Source organism: Trachinotus anak, unplaced genomic scaffold (assembly GCF_046630095.1).
Source record: "Trachinotus anak isolate AG129_WGS33_773 ecotype Australia unplaced genomic scaffold, CSIRO_AGI_Tana_v1 ptg000011l, whole genome shotgun sequence".
NCBI lineage: Eukaryota > Metazoa > Chordata > Actinopteri > Carangiformes > Carangidae > Trachinotus > Trachinotus anak.
The window spans coordinates 5,444,458-5,462,451 of NW_027273862.1; the positions used below are offsets into that span (position 1 = coordinate 5,444,458).

At 39.4% G+C, this 17,994-nt stretch overlaps 1 protein-coding gene across 3 annotated transcripts in view; it reads left to right on the forward strand.

Moving 5' to 3' along the window:
* Positions 1–14,415, forward strand: part of ntrk3b (neurotrophic tyrosine kinase, receptor, type 3b) — a 178,088-nt gene extending 163,673 nt beyond the window's left edge. For all 3 annotated transcript variants that reach the window (XM_071489377.1, XM_071489376.1, XM_071489378.1), the window contains 2 exons: positions 6,317–6,475; positions 10,706–14,415. In XM_071489377.1, coding sequence (XP_071345478.1) covers positions 6,317–6,475; positions 10,706–10,891 — 345 coding nt within the window. In that variant the 3' untranslated portion in view covers positions 10,892–14,415. The remainder of the gene's footprint in view (positions 1–6,316; positions 6,476–10,705) is intronic.
* The last annotated feature ends 3,579 nt before the right edge of the window (positions 14,416–17,994 follow it).

Consider the following 17,994-nt stretch of genomic DNA (forward strand, 5'->3'; position numbering starts at 1 on the left):
AGCGTGGTTAGAGCAGTGAGAGAAAGTGTGTCTAGATGGTTATCGGGACCCTTTAAGATGTCTGGGGCCTCCCAAGGCTCCCTGCAGGCCACAGAGCGCCCATCGAAGGGCCCAACTGGGCCAGTAATCTATCCCCCTGCCATGCTGCTGTGCTCTCCACGCCGTTAATCCAATCACTCCCCTGCCACGGTGGGACAGGCAGAGCACTAATCCAGTTTACACAGCAACAAAAAAAAAAGCCCCAGACTCATTCCTCACTCCCCGCAGAGCATTGCCAGCTTCTCGATATGACATTGAATGAGAAAGATGAGGATAATTACAGGGGCAATTATTTTATTTTTATTATGTGTTCAGCCTTTTTTTCTCCTTTTTTCTCCCGTGTTCCAAGCTAATTGCCATGGCCTTGTCACAAAAACCCAAGGTGATAGCATGCAGTCATTTGGGAAGTAGAGAGTCAGCCAGTTGTAATGCCCCTCACCACTGCAGCGGCGGTTAAATCATTAGTATGCATCTGATGAGGTTTAGCCTAGCGTGCAATGGGCAGGGTGGACCTCAGATAAGTCATTTAGGCTAACAGGAACTTAATTAATTCTCTTTAATCTTTATAAAGCTCCACAGGGGGACAGATTGGTATACAGCCCCTCGCCAACTCCTTCACCTCACTTTCAGCCCACCTAGCTTGGCTCGGCCCAAAGGTTTTACACAACAGGGGCGACTGGTCTCGGCATCAATATTGGCTTAATGTTGTGTACTGTACTAAAACGTGTCATGTCTAATGAGACCAGGTGGTGCATAAGTCAGTATTCATTTGGCCATTAGCTTGCAGCGTAACCATGGCAAATGAGGTTGGGGGTGAATACAAAAGAGAAATGTACTGTCAACCCTACTTGATGCCACAGAATTCACTCTGAGACGGTCAATAAATACTGTGTGTTCGAGTTGTAGAGAAAGGGCACCTTACTTTAAACCCCTCTCAAATTTATGTTTACCTTAATTACTGTTTTATCTGTCCCATCACTGAGGAAAAACACCAATGTCTTCGATTGCCTTCCAGGGCTGTGGTGGTGGATAATACTTGTTTAGGCTGGGACTGATCTAGAAGGGATGAGTTCAGAAAAAGTAGGAGCTAAAGGATGTTTCTGTCTTCAAGATTCTGCTAATACCTGAGATGCCCTTGGGCAAGTTATAGAGAGGCAGAACTATAACTGGAGGATCTGGGTAAAATGACATAAAAGTGTTCTCTCCTCACTTTACAACTCTACACTGAGATGCAGTTGAGAAGAGCACTTAACCCTTCATGGAATTAGCACTAGATTGTGGTTGTACCGGACAGCTCTGAGGTGTAAATGTGTGTAAATGTATTAATGTGAAGCAGGACAGGGCTGAAAAATAAGTGTGGGCTCAGCAACCCCTCTCTGGACTTTTAGATGAATGGAAAAAAATAAAAGTTTTTAAAACACAGTGTGGTGAGGGGTAAAAGGATTTAACATAACAATATTTTGCAAGTCTGTCATAACAGAAAGGGAATCAATCTGTGAAGTAAACTTATTTTGATATAGGTTTAAAAGACAATTTTTGAGGTCAAGAGACGAAAGAGTTAAAGACTGACTACAGTATGAAATGACATTTTTTCAGCAGGGGGAGACTGGAAGTGAAAGGATGCCCTCCATTTGTTTTTGCTGAAACACTAAAACAACCAAAAGCTGGGTATTCAGGAGGTTAATGGTGTGTGATTTTGATTCACAGTCAGCATTTAGGTGTTGTAGTAGAAAACTATTTCTAACAGTCTTATACTCACCTCCAGGCCATTTGTACAAATATCGATTTGTGTTTAATGTATGGGAGGCATACAGCAACATGATATCACTGTGCCATAAACACTCTACACTACACCCCAGTTATCAACTTATTCAAGACAATCAAGGTTGTACATGAGGAGCTCCAAGGTCCAAAATGGCACAAATTACCCAGCAACACAGTAAAGAGGATGTTAAATATCTTGAGGTTTTCCTTTGTCAGAAGACAGAGTTTCATGAACAACATTTGCCTTGTGGAATTACCAAGGCTTATGAACTATTTAATTCTTCAAGGAAACATCCTTGGTCCTCTGAGTCTTATAGTAACACAAGCACCTAATAATTATTTAAAGCTCTTTCTTTTTCAAGTGGGCCAATACATTTCAGGTGGCCATTGGCTGACTCCTGCAGGCTATTGTGTCCACAAGTGGTGATTACAGAGCAGCTTTTCCTTTCATTTCCCAACTTTGTGAAGGTTATCACTTCAAAGAGATCATCACTAAGCAATGTGACCTAAAATGTTAGCTCAAATAGTGAACAGCCACAAAGTCAGCAAACTGATGCAGAAATGTCAGTTACACAGCCATATTTATCTTAAGTTTGCTTACATTAGCTAACATTAGCCACCATAAGTTATTGTTTATACTTGACCAGATCAAAGCTGTCGTAAAAACCTGAGTGTATTAAATTGTGTAAGTGTGCCTTTTAGTAATTTAGGTGTTTCATTTTTATAAGGATGATTTTTTCTTCTTTTAAATGTTACATAGTCTCACTTGAAGTTCCAGTAGCCCAGTGTAACAAACAGTTTGTCTTTTTAACTGGAGATTGACCTATTACAGGTTGCACCATAATTAGTACAGACTGGAAACAGGGGGAAACAACTAACCTGGCTCTGTCCGTCAAACAAAATATAGAGTAAACTGGAGATCTTTAGAGCTGCTGATAGGTAGAATGTATATTTGGACAGAGCCACCTTTTTCCTCATTTGCAGTCTTTGTGCTAAGCACTAGATTTATATTTCCCTACAGAGATGAAAGTCATATCAGTTTACTTGTCTAAATCTTGAAAGAAATCAAATCTACAGTTTCAAATTTAATCAAATCGCAAAGTTTTATTGGTGCAACCTGATTTCATAAGTTACAAATTTGTAACTAGCTAATAGTTACTAAGAACTTAGGAAGGATTAACACATCAATCTGGTAACAGATTTCCAAATAGCTGGTGCAACCTGGTCCAGAGCTTCAGAGAAGGTTACAGATGAAGGACAGGTAGAGTCAAACAATTCTCATTCTCAGCGCACAAACTTGTGGACTTTGTAAATAAATGCATAGGAAGGAGCAGATTAACAAATGTCATGTTTCTTTTAAGGTTCTGTAAATGATTTTCACTGCCACCAGATGTGGCACTACACTACCAGCATCTCAGACCAAAACAAATGCTTCATGCTGTGATATTCTTCTCAGCAATGATGCCATTAAGTCAGCTACTTCCGCATCAAGCTGGAGCTCTTTAGCAGCAGGTAGGGTTCTCCATCTCAGTAAAGCCAGATCAGCATTGGCTCCACAGTCAGACTAGGAAAGAAATTCAGCCTTGGACTGGCTGCATGAGCGACACTGACAGAGCTGGTAAAAACTTTAAAAACTTTATGGATATTTTAACACTCCGCTGTCTGACCAGGACCGCCTGTGCTCTGGTTTTTATTTTTCTTCTGTCTGAGGCTTTTTTAGTCGACAAATTGAAATTCTGGAAGGTTGCTTTTGTCTGAACTCTGCGTACTGCACTGTGCATTCTCACATGTGGGAGGTCCCTATGTCTTTATAAACATAGGAGGACCAACGGTTTTACAGTAACACGCACTGTCATGCACACATGGCCAGACCAGTTACCAAAACAATGAACAGAGAAGCTCAGACTACAACACCTACAAAGGGTCTGTGACTTCCTTAAATAGAAAATAGTTGTTTGCCGCTGCTACATTATTGGTTAAAATCTTGTTTACGGAATCTTTATAACATGTATAAGATTCATCTGCTACATCGAGCTGACACAAGGAGATTGTGTTTGACTTTCAAAGGAAACATGCTTCACGACACTACAACACCAGGAGGTAATTAGTAGGACTTGAGTTTTTTTAATTATTTTTTTGTTTTGTTTTGTTTTGTTTTTTTGACATTTGAAATGCCACGTAGTGCTCAAAGCTGAAGGCACACAGATGTTGAAGCTGGTAAATTGAGTTGCTAATAGAGCTTATTATGACTGAATGAATAAAATGAATATGATTGTTTTGTAACCTGGAAGTATGGAACAGACAGACCATGTGAGGGTGAACACAGCAACAAGGGATGGATGGATGGATGGATGGATGGATGGATGGATGGATGGGTGGATGGATGGATGGGTGGATGGGTGGATGGATGGATGGATGGATAGGTGGATGGGTGGATGGGTGGATGGGTGGATGGGTGGGTGGATGGGTGGATGGGTGGATGGGTGGATGGCAGAGGTGTGTCTGATTTGCTGCAATACTTTCTCTGACTTAAGGACAAAAAACCTCAAAGGGGCATAAAAATCCACCTTGTTGTTATCTTGACAGCAAAGATTGTTGTTATCTCGACAAAAATGTCAAGATAACAACAGCAGAGACCAAAAGCTGAACTAGATAAAAACTAAAAGACAGCAGGAAGTGAAAGGACAACAAATTCCGTACTATAAGTCTCCAGTGTTATAAAATCACATTTGGAATTAAAAATGTATAATTTCTTGATTTGTTTTCATGATCAGGTAGGACTAGTACCTGCACTAGAACAATATTAGTGTGCTCAATACTAGTGGTAAATACTGGCAAGTACTGATGTGTGGGTCAGGGTTTTTTAATACCTGCACCAACCTGATCCATTATGAGAGCCAATCCACACCACCCATAAAAATATGTGTCAAAAAATGACCCAGACCTAACCTTGACAATCTTGATAATCTTACCAACTTTTAGCTGTCGCTCTCTTTCTTTCTCTCTCCCTCTCCCTCTCTCTCTCTCTCTCTCACTCTCTCTCTCTCTCACTCTCTCTACATCCTTTACATCTTAACAGTGAGAGTGTGCTTAAACAAAACAGTAGGTAAGGTGTGTGTGTGTCCTGTGTGTGTGTGTGTGTGTGTGTGTGTGTGTGTGTGTGTGTGTGTGTATATATATATATATATATTTTACATTTTTAATGTTTTTGAAGATCACTTTGTTTTTAAATATTTAAAAACATTTCTATTGACATTTTTTATTATTGCATTGTTTCACCAAAATTGTACTGTATTGCAAATGAGAGGCGGCTGCTTGTGGGCCATGAAAACTTTGCTCTCATGGTAACAGGTGGTTGTACATGGTTATGACAGTCATACAGTTAGACAGTTGAAAGTTTCTGGAAAACGTTAGCAAGTGGCCTGTAAATAAAGATTTTTTTGTGTGATTCTCTCGGGAAGAGAAACGAAGCACAGCAACAGCTCAGCACAGTAACAAGGGGAAGCCTCCTATGGCTCCAGCAGCAGCAGCCTTCACATCAAATCACAGCAGCATGTTAATAACATCATCTGTCGAAAAGTGTACTTGGACTCCTGAGCTCCACAGTAATCACTGTAATTAACAATGTCCGAAGATTCTGAGTTGAAACTTGCAATACTCCTTCCACACACAGTCTCGTGCACACACACCCATTCACACATCAGTCTTGTCCAGCTCATCACCGCCATGATTAAAGCACAGCCACTGACATGAATGGGAAATAGATTTTAAAACAGTGCCTGCTAATGGAAGCTGAGAGCAAGAATGATTAATGGACGATTGTTTAATTGATTAATATCCAGCCTCGGAGGGTTTACAGTAAGGGAGACTTCATTTCACGTTCTGCTGGTTTGCAGACATTAACACGCTTACAGCTGATATTCCCTGTGCCTCAGCTGTTACCTTGCCTCATGCAAACCTCATGAATGCAGAGGGTTTGTATTTTAATATTCAGCATCTACTGATAGCAGATCAAACATTCAAACATTCATATTTGCAGCCATATGAACTTCTTTACTAGGAGAGTCCATATGAGCAGACATTCTGCAGTTTTCTTAACCCCTTGATTGAGACCGTCTTGTATTGACAATGATTATAATACATTTAGTTTCCTGCTCTGAGAGCTTTTCATTCCCTACTTAATGCCGCTACTTCTGCAGAGAAGGGACTACAGATTGCTATTTTTCATGAAGAACAAAGGGGCAGCTTAAACCTCAAGAATTTCACATCCAATGATTCAATGCATACAGAGCAGGTGGCAGATAAGTCAGCATTTTCCTGTATCGCATCACTGTCAACATCCAGCAGCACAGCACACATTCATGAGATGTTAAGCCCGCCGTATTGGTTACATACAAGGACAGTTAATCCCCAGACGCCTGGGACTTGTGTTGATGACTGAATTTTTTATCTGTGTTTTAGCTGCAACATTTCCATTTGCATTTGCATTAAACGTCGCTTCTCCTCTTCTCAGGTTGGAGGACATACCATGCTACCTATTCGCTGGATGCCCCCTGAGAGCATCATGTACAGGAAATTCTCCACAGAAAGCGACGTCTGGAGCTTTGGAGTCATCCTGTGGGAGATCTTTACCTATGGGAAGCAGCCTTGGTTTCAGCTGGGTAACAATGAGGTACAAAGAGCCTGAGGCTTGTAGATAAACCTTCACAAGATACAGCACATATATATTGACAGAGACGGTGCTGCAGTCTCTTGTGCACACAATGAAAACTGTAAGTTATCCAGTGGTAAATGTTGAAATCTATTCATCCATTTCGAGACCTCAGACAAAGGTGTTTATTGCAAACACAAACACACAACAGTGTACTTAAATGATCTTGTTCTATTGAAGAGGGAAGAATTAGGCTGGTATTGTATAGACTGGCTCTTCTTTCACTGAGCACCTAGGGTGAGAAAATACTCCACTTTGCTTTAGTTAAAGTGAAAGCATGAGCTTTCCAATAGTAGATTTAAATGAACATTGCCATTTTGGATCTTAATCTACTGCCTCGTGCTGTTTCTTTTCTCTCTCTGAGACTCACGCTGGCCCAACGAGGTGATAAATTGATGCCGCTTTGCCACCAGACAAGATGGTGCATTACATAACACCCATGATTGGTTTGTTTTTTCATTGGAGGCTCTGCTTTGAATCAATAAAATTCAATTAGGATTACTCTTGTAAAGCGAGCATATTGAGAAAATTAAATTGACCTAAAAGAATAACCTGGCATGTTGCGTGCGCAGCACTTATAAGTATTTGAATTGAAACATCAATATGTTCTTGGGCTTGACACTTTTCTATGTATCTTGAGCATAAGGAGTTTTGAGACACTCTAAATGAAACACTCAGCTGATTAAACCATATTGCCAAAACCTTATCACAATGTAATGAGATGAGTACAGTATTTTGTCACAGCTAAAAGTCTTCAGGTGGTGTTAGATTGGAATATTGTACTTATTATTCATATTCGTCTAACACATTACACAGTGATACATTACTCCAACAATTATAATTGGGCATCGGTGACAATGATAAATTATTACTTGGCTGTTGGAGGAACCTGTCTGAAACAGGCCATGTTCTCCACCAGCCGATACAGGCTCCTCCTACATGAAGCTGCATGACAGACGTTTATAAGGGTTCAAACCAACAAAGCTTTATTAAATTTTAGCAGAGGTTCCAAAGATATAAAATATGTGTGAATTATGGGGAAACGTGTATAAAGTGATGTGCTAGACATGGAGAACGTAACAGTGTAGCCATAAAAAGGTGGAGTCAAGGTGTGTGTATTTCAAACAGAAATATGATACAGAATATATGAAAGACACTGTAAGAAAGGTGGAATAAGATAATATTAAACAACCTTAAAGCTATTCAGATGAAGCAAGGTGTGGAAACTATATTGTATGTTCACATCTTGATATTATACTGCACTTCAAGGATGTTGCATCTCCACCTCTTCTGTTTAACACTGCTCCTTCTGCCTCCTGGCTTCTGCGTCGCAGCAGCTCCCAGTCCAGCGTGAAGCCTGCAGCTGAGCATCCCGCTGCTTATCTGTCCATCCGAGGGGCTTGTTAATTTAAGGGGACTGCAGTCAAGCTTTGTGCTATGATCATAGGCTCCAGCTGTGATCATAGAGCTGGGGTGACAAATCACAACCTTGTTTTCACTTTCCCTTGGCTATTAGCAAAAATAATGATATTTGCAGTTATATGTTGTTTCTACAAAGGATACACATGACATACTGGAGCTCTTTGTTATGTATCCTCAAGCACCAGCACTTCTGGTTTTAGAATCATCCTTGATGGCCGAAGCCAAAAACACCGTGCTGAACAGTTAAACGTTAACACAGTTTAGCTCTGTTTTAAAGGTGCAAAGGTCTGAAGCACATGGAGCCAGTGCATGTAAGGCGTGTCCACATGCGTAGTTAAGAAGGGTTGTATTTTTCAATCTTTTAATTAATCATGGGAGTGATTTGGGCGTAACAGGCAATGAACCAGTCAGAGCACCATCTGAAGCACATTTTCAGTTCACTCTGCTTGTGCATAACAGGCACATTGTGCTATGTAGGTGTGTATTACTCGACTGATAATGCGTTCTTAAAACTACAGTGAAACACTGTGAAACAATGCGCCTGACCACACCTCATTTTAAGACCAAGTGTATTGCCCTTTAAGGAACGTGGTTGCTCAACATGAAAATGACAACTGTGTCAGTCTGAAACTAACAAAGACACTTGCATTGCACTTCGTTCCACTTTGCACCAGGTGTAAGATAGGGCCCAGTGAGTACCATAGATTTTCATTTGCGCCTTAAAAGCCACAAAGTTTATCCAGCAGTCATATTAGTTTGTGAACTGCCAGCTTGTAGTGTTTCCATGATCACAGTCAGCAGAGGTCACACAGCTGGGGACAAAATCAAACCAGAAGTAAGTGAGAAGTAAGGCCATACTGACTTCAAATGAAGACCTAATGTTCTGTTTGGGGTCCTGGAGACCCCAGGCCCTCTTTAACAGCTCAAAAAGCAGAGCTGATGACACGTTTCAGAAGTCTGCAACAGAAAATAATGTTTAGAGTCTCACAGACCCCATCTGTAAATACGAGTTCCTTCTGTATATATAAGTATATACATAATATAAAAAACAAGATATATTTCCCTTTTTGGTAAAACCTATTGTCTGGATTTTGTCACCATCAATAAATGTGGAAGCTCAGTTCCAATTAAAGGGAAGGACGACCACTTCCATCTCTCTCTAATTATTAGGGTGTAATAGATTTAAAAGAAAATAAACAACAATTTAAGGGAAAAAATTGTTGATTTTTACAGTTATTATTATTATTATTAGTAGTAGTAGTAGTAGTAGTAGCAGTAGTATCCTTTTTAAAAATACATCTGTGGGGGCCACAAAATGGGGGAAGTAAAACAAATGTCAACAAAAGACAAAGCTTAAGAGAAAATTGAACATTACAACATTAAACACTGAATGAGTTGCTAATGTAATCATTGGAAACGTGAAAATTATTTGTGTTATTCTCAACCCTAAACCTGTCACTATGTTTTAATTTGATGACTGACTAATTGACTGACTAATTATAATACTGTGGTTGGGTAAATCTGTAATAGGAAGTGCAGGAAAATAAATTGCCACCATAATCTATAACCACAACCTTGTCATTTGGTAGGTTGTGAAATTATCAGAAAAGTTTCTACAGGTTACAAAACCAGCACTGCATTAAAAGAGCTGGATTCACAGTGGTCATTTCTCACGTGTGTTTGATCTGCTGCTGTTGCCATGACCACTGGGGCCTTTACTATTGGTTCATTGTGAAGTTTGTAATTTGGGAATTTATGCAAAGAGCCTCCATATGTCTTTGCAGAAGTTGATGCTCCATCATCTCAGTCTCAAGGCAGCCAGTCTGCCAGGTCTGCTATCCTTTGTTGAGGGGATATGACAAACTGAAAATAACAACAGAACAAAAAGAGTAGACTTTACCTCAGTAAACAGATGTAACAGGTGGAAATACAGAACAGACTTTTCCCACAGGTTTGCTTTTATATTTTGTGTTGTTTCAGTTTTGTTGACACTCTTGCATGTGAACCACAGTGATATCATATTTATTTAAACACAGATTAGGTTTGTCATACACTCTTTCAAGAAAATTAGACTTCCAGATAGCAGCTGAATATGACATGCCTTGTTCTGGCACCATGGTGTTGTGCTGCCTGCTTGTAAAAGCATGAAATTGCATGACACCATAATATGTTGCTGCTTTTCCTTTTCAGCTGTGCCGGTAATTACTCTACTCCTTTAAAAAATAAAACCTTAAAAAAGAACAACATATTTGAACTGGCATCAGTATCTAAGTGTGAAGTATAAAGAAACGTTCTGTGGTGACAATGCTAAAAGCAAACAAAACACTCAAAACAACACTTTGACAATGCATTATCTTAGTGATTACACAAATAAACCCATATCAATTCTCTTAAGTTAAAGTGGTTTGGAATTGACACAGATAATAAAGTCAAACTGTCACAACAACAGTGAGTCATCTGGTTAATTAGTGTGCAAGTCCAATAAAGAAATGATCAATCACCCTATTAGCAATGTCACAAACCTCCACCCTGACAGATATTCAGTGTTGTTATTATATATAGACAGAAAAAAAGTAATCTTGTTTCCCTGTTAATATGGCACAAATTTAAGACTGACTGCATTCGGTCTATTTCTCTCATCTCAGATTCATTAGTTCAAAGCTCAAAGGACAGTCTGCTCGGTGTCACTGGTTTCTCATTATGAGCAAACCAAAGCAATCAGTCAATGAAAATCGTCTGTCTCACTCCACTGCCCTCTCTCCTCTGCAGGTTATTGAGTGCATAACCCAGGGTCGGGTTCTGGAGAGGCCACGGATTTGTCCCAAGGAGGTGTATGACATCATGCTGGGCTGCTGGCAGAGGGAACCGCAGCAGCGGCTGAACATTAAGGACATTCAGAAGGTGCTGTTTGCCATGGGAAAAGCCACGCCGGTCTACCTGGACATCCTGGGCTAGCAGCAGCCCTGGATGGCCCATTCCTCGCAAGACAGACAGATCGACAGAGACAAACAGACAGACCGACCCACATGAATCCAGGAATAACCAAACCAACCTGCTCCACTGTCGAGAAACATCTACAATGTTTGGGAAGGACTTAAGTGCCTGCAACACTTTTGGATATAGTGGATAAAACGTATTCAAAAAACACGCACTTTTACATTTTGTTTACTTGCGTATAAGATGTACAGGTTTGAAGACTTTTTTTCCCTCGAAAAAACTGCAAAAATACACAAAAACGGAGACAAAAATGGAAGTAATGTGGACTGGCAATTGGAAAATGGCCATAGTTTGATTATATTATAGAGAGAACACGTCAGAATTAAAATCTATCCTGGGTTTGGTTTTATGAATATATATAGAAATATTACATATATTTTATATTTATTTCTTTTTGTCAAGGTGTTGGGGGGTCTGCCATGTGTGTTGCTAAGGGCTCGGCCCTGTCTGAAGACATCACTGACAAACTATTGGCAGGGACTTGACGAAGGAAGCCTTACTTGCACACTGATTGGCAGGCACTCAGCTTTTAATGGGAATTCTGCTTCTGTGGAATAACACTGGATAGTTGGAAAAAAAAAAAAAAAGGAAAAAAAGGAGCCCTCCGGAGAGAACCTACCCAATCAGACAGCTGACAAATCTATTTTAATTTAAAACTAATGTACATATTGTAAAATTCTATGTGTCAAGATTATGTTAACTTATTTTTTTGGATGTTATTTTGGTTCCTTTTCTGACTGTGATCTGGGTGGCTAAAGTTTAAAGCTATGGTATTTGTTTTCATCCTAATCTAGAGGAGATTTCTCTTCGAAATTACCTGTGTCAGTGCTGGTAAGTTGTCTTATGTGTTGAAGGTGAGTGGCAGTGGATACAGTTTGAAAATCCCACTGACACTGAATCACAGACTTTGGAGAATGGGGGACTTGGAGCCATGGTTCAACACATTTCCAAAGAGGTGATGAAGCCTCATATTCACTTTCCAGTTCATTTGCTTTTTATGGTGAGAACAATGTGTGTTGATGAGTAATATCTTACCCCACACCCCTCAGACACATACCCACACTTTGAGAAACTGTTCTTTCATTTTCAGGCTTTTTGGTGTAAAACTGCTTTTCCACTCTAAAGAAAACATTTTTGTAACTGAGAGTATAAATCATTTGTTAGGCTATACAGGCTGGGAAAATCTTTAACATAAGGAAATGGTTTGACAACTTGGTAAAATGCACTCATTTACTTTCTTGCAGAGAGATAGATACCACTCTGACAACCTGTCAGCTCAGTATGAAGGTACAGCCAGGAGACAGTTAGCTGAGCTTAACTTACCGTAGCTTAGCATAAGTTTGGGAACAGGAAAAACAGCTACCCTGTTTTTCATGTGTTTTGAATATATGTGTTTAGTATGTGTGTAGTAATACAGATATTGAGATGGAATCAAGGCATCTGGGCTGAAAAACAACTTTCAAATTCCCATTGACCTTTATGATGAGGCAAAAAACAAAAAAGTCTTTGAATAGAGCCTTAATTACATTTCTAGATAAAGAATAATAATAATTTCATTGTTTATTCAATATTTTTTTAAATCTACCATTAACACATACCATTCCCATCATGAAAGACTGATGAAATAAATGATCAGTGAGCAACTGGATTGAGTTACAGAAGTTAATGGAGCAGAGGTGAGACAGGTTCGATGGCCTCAGCTCTAGATTCTGTTTGTTTAATCTACAAAAACCAAAGTGTGAAAAGTAACTATGCCATCTAATTTCTTAGCAGATAAAATCGTCATTAGTGAGTGTTCGAGGTGTTGGCAGGCTGATATCGTGTTATCTTGGGACAGAGCCGGGTTAGCTTAAGCCACTTGTATGCAGTTTGTTAACGGTGGTGATGTTGCAACTTGATTCGATCAACGTCTGTGTAAAAGGGAGAGCCGGCCTGGTGGGACAGACGCCGACACTGTCATGAAAAAGAACATGCTATTGTTCCAAAATCAGAGCCGTGACATCTAAAATCACACACACGGCAGCATTATATCAGCTTTGTTTGATTAAGTGTAAACAAGTGATGGCAGGACAATGACGGGTTTTTCCATGATGGCAATATCGCAGGATCTCTGCATGAAAGTGGCTTTAGTTTCCCATTGTTTCCAGTCTGTTCCCCCAGCTCAGCCAAGCAGCTGCTGGAGCTTCATATTTACCCTGTAGGCATGAGAGTGGTGTCATTCCTCTCATCTAACTCTTGACAAGAAAGCAAATAATTGTATTTTCCATGATGTCGAATGATTGCTTTAAAGTATTCTAGGAGGACACCATCAGCATCCTGCCACTTCACAAGCCATGAAAAGAAGCACGATGGCTTCCTCCCTCACGTTTCCCTCACAAAAACAAAGTGAAAACATTTCCTCTTTATTATTCTGATCTTTTTCATCAACTGTACTTGACTCACAGTCACACTTTTCTTCCTCGCACTCATGGCCTTTGCATGTTTAGCGATGCTGAGGTTCAACACTGGCCTGTTGCCTATTACAACCAGAGAGAAGCCACTGAAGCAGGTAGAAAACTTGTGTTCATTTAACGATGGTACATCAAAAGTAAAAATCACTGAAGTGGATCAGTTAATTGTGTGGTATGCGTTCCATAGTTTTGATAATTACAGTATTTACTGTGCGGAAAAACATGAAGAGTTTTGTTCCAAAATGTGACCAAAAAGCACGACCCCACCACCCCACCGCACCCCCACTGCCCCACCCAAAAAAAAAAAAAACTTAACAGCAAAACTAAAACCAAATGATATGACAAGAATCATTCATAATGAAGTCCTCAGTTGACAGAATAAGTTTGATTTTACAGAGGGGGTCCTGTAGGTTTCTGCGACGTGAGTGAAAAACCTCAGGCAACGATTTTATTTTATGTTGTATCTGGAGCTGTACCGTTTTGGAGTGGAACTCTTCACATCTTTTCCTTATTATCTTGACATGAATTCTCACAGTATCACAGTGTTGTCTCTGTTTCCCTTGGGACTGTGTAAATCATTAATGAGTATTCGGTTATTTCAAGTGTTTTATATGAAAGGCAGGATCAAATCCAATGAGTTACCCAAAGCATTCAGTTTTTGTGTATTCTCTTGTGGTAAAGATAAACGCTTAAAGACATTATGACACAGACTGTGAGCATTTGCAGGGTATTGTAATCCTTTCATGGTGAGTTGAATATTGTTTAAAAAGTTTTCATTTTTTTTTCTTTTCTTGGATGAACTAACTGATCACTTTTTGAAGCAAAGTTGCAAAGTATTGAAGCAAAGTATTACCATGTACACATGTTACAGAATATAAAAATGTGGTATAACAACTGCAGTATATAAAATACTGGTATTCCATGATAGATCTTTGTATTAATGTGACTCTCTTAAGAAAATGTCTTCAAACAATCAGACGATCTCCTTTTCCATTTTGTCCTGTCTTATAAAGATGTGTGAATTTGACTAAATCTTGTGTTCATCTAAATCTCTCAGAAGGCTGAACAGCACGTGCTCAGTGTGCACCTGTGTTATCGGCTTTTCATCTATCCACTCCTCAAGTGGTAGAGACGTGTCTTTTCTTCTGTGGCAGAGGTCAGGACAGGCTGCAGATCAGAATTTAGTGTTTTTCTCCTTCAGCAGGACAAGCTTTCTTAATATAACACCACAGCTTGAAAGACCATCTTTTGTTTGTTTCTGTGGCCCAGTCAGTGTGTGTCTTTTAATAACTGTCGTCGGCCAATTCTGAACACAGAAGTCACACACATACCAACAAAATCAGCACACCTCTTTGATGATGGATTCGCTTCTGTCTATTACAGATAAACATCCATAAATCAGCTTTGACATGATAAAAAAAAAAAAAAAAAATCTTCATAGCTTTAAGATCTAGTTTATTTATGTCAGTGCATCCATGGATACAGTGCAAATAGGAGCAAATATAGGATAAAAACAAGTGGGCTTAAGGCACAGCCCACAATTACTTTGACTCACTGACTCCATGGCAACGTGATACCTCCGGTTTACATCACTCAGCTATCATCCCAAAACTCAGAACATGTTTTTTTCCCAAACAGAAATAAGAAAAAGTCACAAAGTAAGAGCAGTATAACATATTTCTCTGTGTGTCAGACTCAGAATGTCCCATTAACCTCTGTCATGTATTTCCCTGGAACACACTCTCTTTTATCTGTTCATGTACAGATATTGGTGGTGTAATCGTAAACCTGCAGCCAAACACTAAAATAACACAATACTAAAAATACTTCAGCCATGTAGTGGCGGCAAGCAAAGAAAGGAGAAAAAAAAGCCTGTGATCCAAATGATTCAGGCACAGCATTATACACTTTAATTGTATCACTCACACCAGCAATAATTTCACCCTCTGTCTCAACACAAACAGGAGAATTAGTAAGAGCGTAATTTCTGCTGGGGATGAAGGGGGACATGTCCACCACACTTACCAAAATCCTTGGCTGAAAAACTTTTTTTAATCAATCAACCTAAATTTTTATTTGTGATTGTAGGGTTACAACACAGAGGATTACACACTGCATTATCTCTTATACAACCATTATTATGAAAAGTACAATAACCAATGATCCTAATATGTTATTAGCTCTTTTTTCTTTATTTTTATTTTATTCTCCAATTTCTGAAAACCAAACCAACAACCTTAAGAAAATATGACTTTGTGCTTGTTACAAGATACCTGGAATGTGCATGTTGGTGCGGGTGACATTAATTGAATTATTAAGTAACTTAAGGAACTACCTAGGATGGAGCAACTGCAGATGAGCGGCCTTGCTCAGGCCCTTCTTGAGGGAAAAGATGTGAAACACATGAAATCAGGTGAGAACCTTCATTGGAGAACTTTTTGTAATTCGTGGTCTTCGGTATGAACGTCCTGATGTTGTGCAACTTCACAGCCTCAGTCAGTTCAGAAAAAGAAACTATTTCGCTTTTTAATGGCTTCTTTCTGTGGGGCTTCACTGGCGTGCATCCAAATATTAGACAACAACCATCCCGTTATTGTTTTAGTTGCCATCTTACAAACAGTGGGAAAATGGAGACGCAGTCAGCACCAAGGGATCTGAGGTCAGTAAGCAGTACGTTATGATGGTACTGTAATTGTTTATTGATTTACAATTACACAGTGTTTTGTGTGTTTAGGTTTCTCTCTCTCTCTGTGTGTGTGTGTGTGTGTGTTCGCTCATATTTGTGGTTGAGTCTTGAATGTCTCAAGTGTTCAGTTTCAGCTTCGGTGTGCTCGGACTGTAGCCTGTAGTATCAGCTGCACAGATGTACAAGGTGAAACAGTTTAACTACAAGTCAGTTGCACACACTGAAATACTGAAATGAAAATAATCACTGTAGCTGTGTCTGCAAGCTACCGAAGAGCTCTGGCAATTGCAAATATTATTTTTAATGATATTTTTAAATGTTATTTTCAAATATTCAATACCACACAACCGACAACTAATAGCATCAAATGCCAATAAACAGCAGGGACATACAATGCATACAGTTTGTATTCAAAGCTTGTATGTTACAGTATTGTAGTCATCATACATTAGATTAGTATATTACTACATATTATTAGTCTTGACTATTAAACTTTTAGTTGATTTTTGGTTTTATTTTATGCCTCATAGATTAATGACATAATAAAATCAGTTTTCTGGCATGGTCATATCATTAATTACAAAATCTTTCAATCTATCTAACCCTAACTTCAAAGTCTAAGAGGCAAAGGTTTTATGACACTGAAAGCAGATCCCAAGTGCTTTCCTGGTCTAGCGTTTTGCCTGTTTTGGGATATTTTGTTATAACTGGTTTATACATATGTCTGGTGTGTCAGGTGCACTGTAGTTTTCAGGAAATGGGGTGGCGCTTAAATGACAGGTTTAAACCACAGAATAAAAATCATACTTCATATACTTCATCTTGCTGATAATTCTCCACAGCACATTGCAGGACTGTAGCCACTGGCTTCCACTTATTTCAGTACGGCAATAGATGATTCATCACAGTGACTGTTTACTTTTTCCTGTGTGAGCGGAAGTTTAATGCTGTTTTCAAGTGGAGAGCAGCATCCTACTGGAGACTATCCAATCCTCTGCTCGCACACTGGATAAGGAGAGCAAAATGACTCTAAAAGACCCAGTGATGGTGGTGTAGTCCACGGATTAGATGTTTGTGTGTTTTCTTGCCAATGTACAGATAGGATAATTATTGTAAGTGGGAGTTACAGAGCAGTGGGTGGTTCCAGCTGTATGAAAATTAGTCAGTCACAATACCTATGCTCATTTACAATAATAATGTATGGCAGATACAGTTGTTCTTCATTTTTCCTGGAGGGTCTTGTACGAGGTGAAAAGGACAGTTGCATGCTGGGGGAAGTTGGTTATTGCAGTTTTGCAACATAGCTCACGGAGGCAAAGGTTGCAGCAAAAATCATACTCCTTCTCTGAGGCAAATCTGAACACACAGACACGATACAAATATTCAGATGTATATTTAACTTGCACTTAAGACACCATAATCTCTAATGTCCATCATGAATATACGTAGAAATATCTGTTGAGAAATTGTAGAAAAAAGACTCCTTTACATTTTTTTCAATATCCAAGCGATCTAGCTGTCTGTACATCTGCTGCAATAAGGAATAATTGCTAATTCAACAGAGGGTGTTAGTTGTTGATGTATAGACCACAAACACAAACTCCAGTTCCATGTATCCTACTGTGACGTTTGGCAGATGAAACTCTTCAGCCACTGCTGGTTCCTCAGTTGTCAAACAGTATTTATGTGCTGAACTTTGTGGCGATTAGTATTTCCTCCTCAAACATACCAGCTGGCTGCGGCAGTGAACAGCCTCTCTCATGCTGGTGACGTGAAAGCCCCTGTTGAGAATGTATTTAAAGAGAATAATGGATATTGTGTTGTTTCAGGCAAATTGCATCTTGGTATTCCGGTATGGCTCGCCAGTGTCAAGTGCTGTACCATAACCAAGCCATTTGTGCGACAATGCAAACATATAGAAAAGA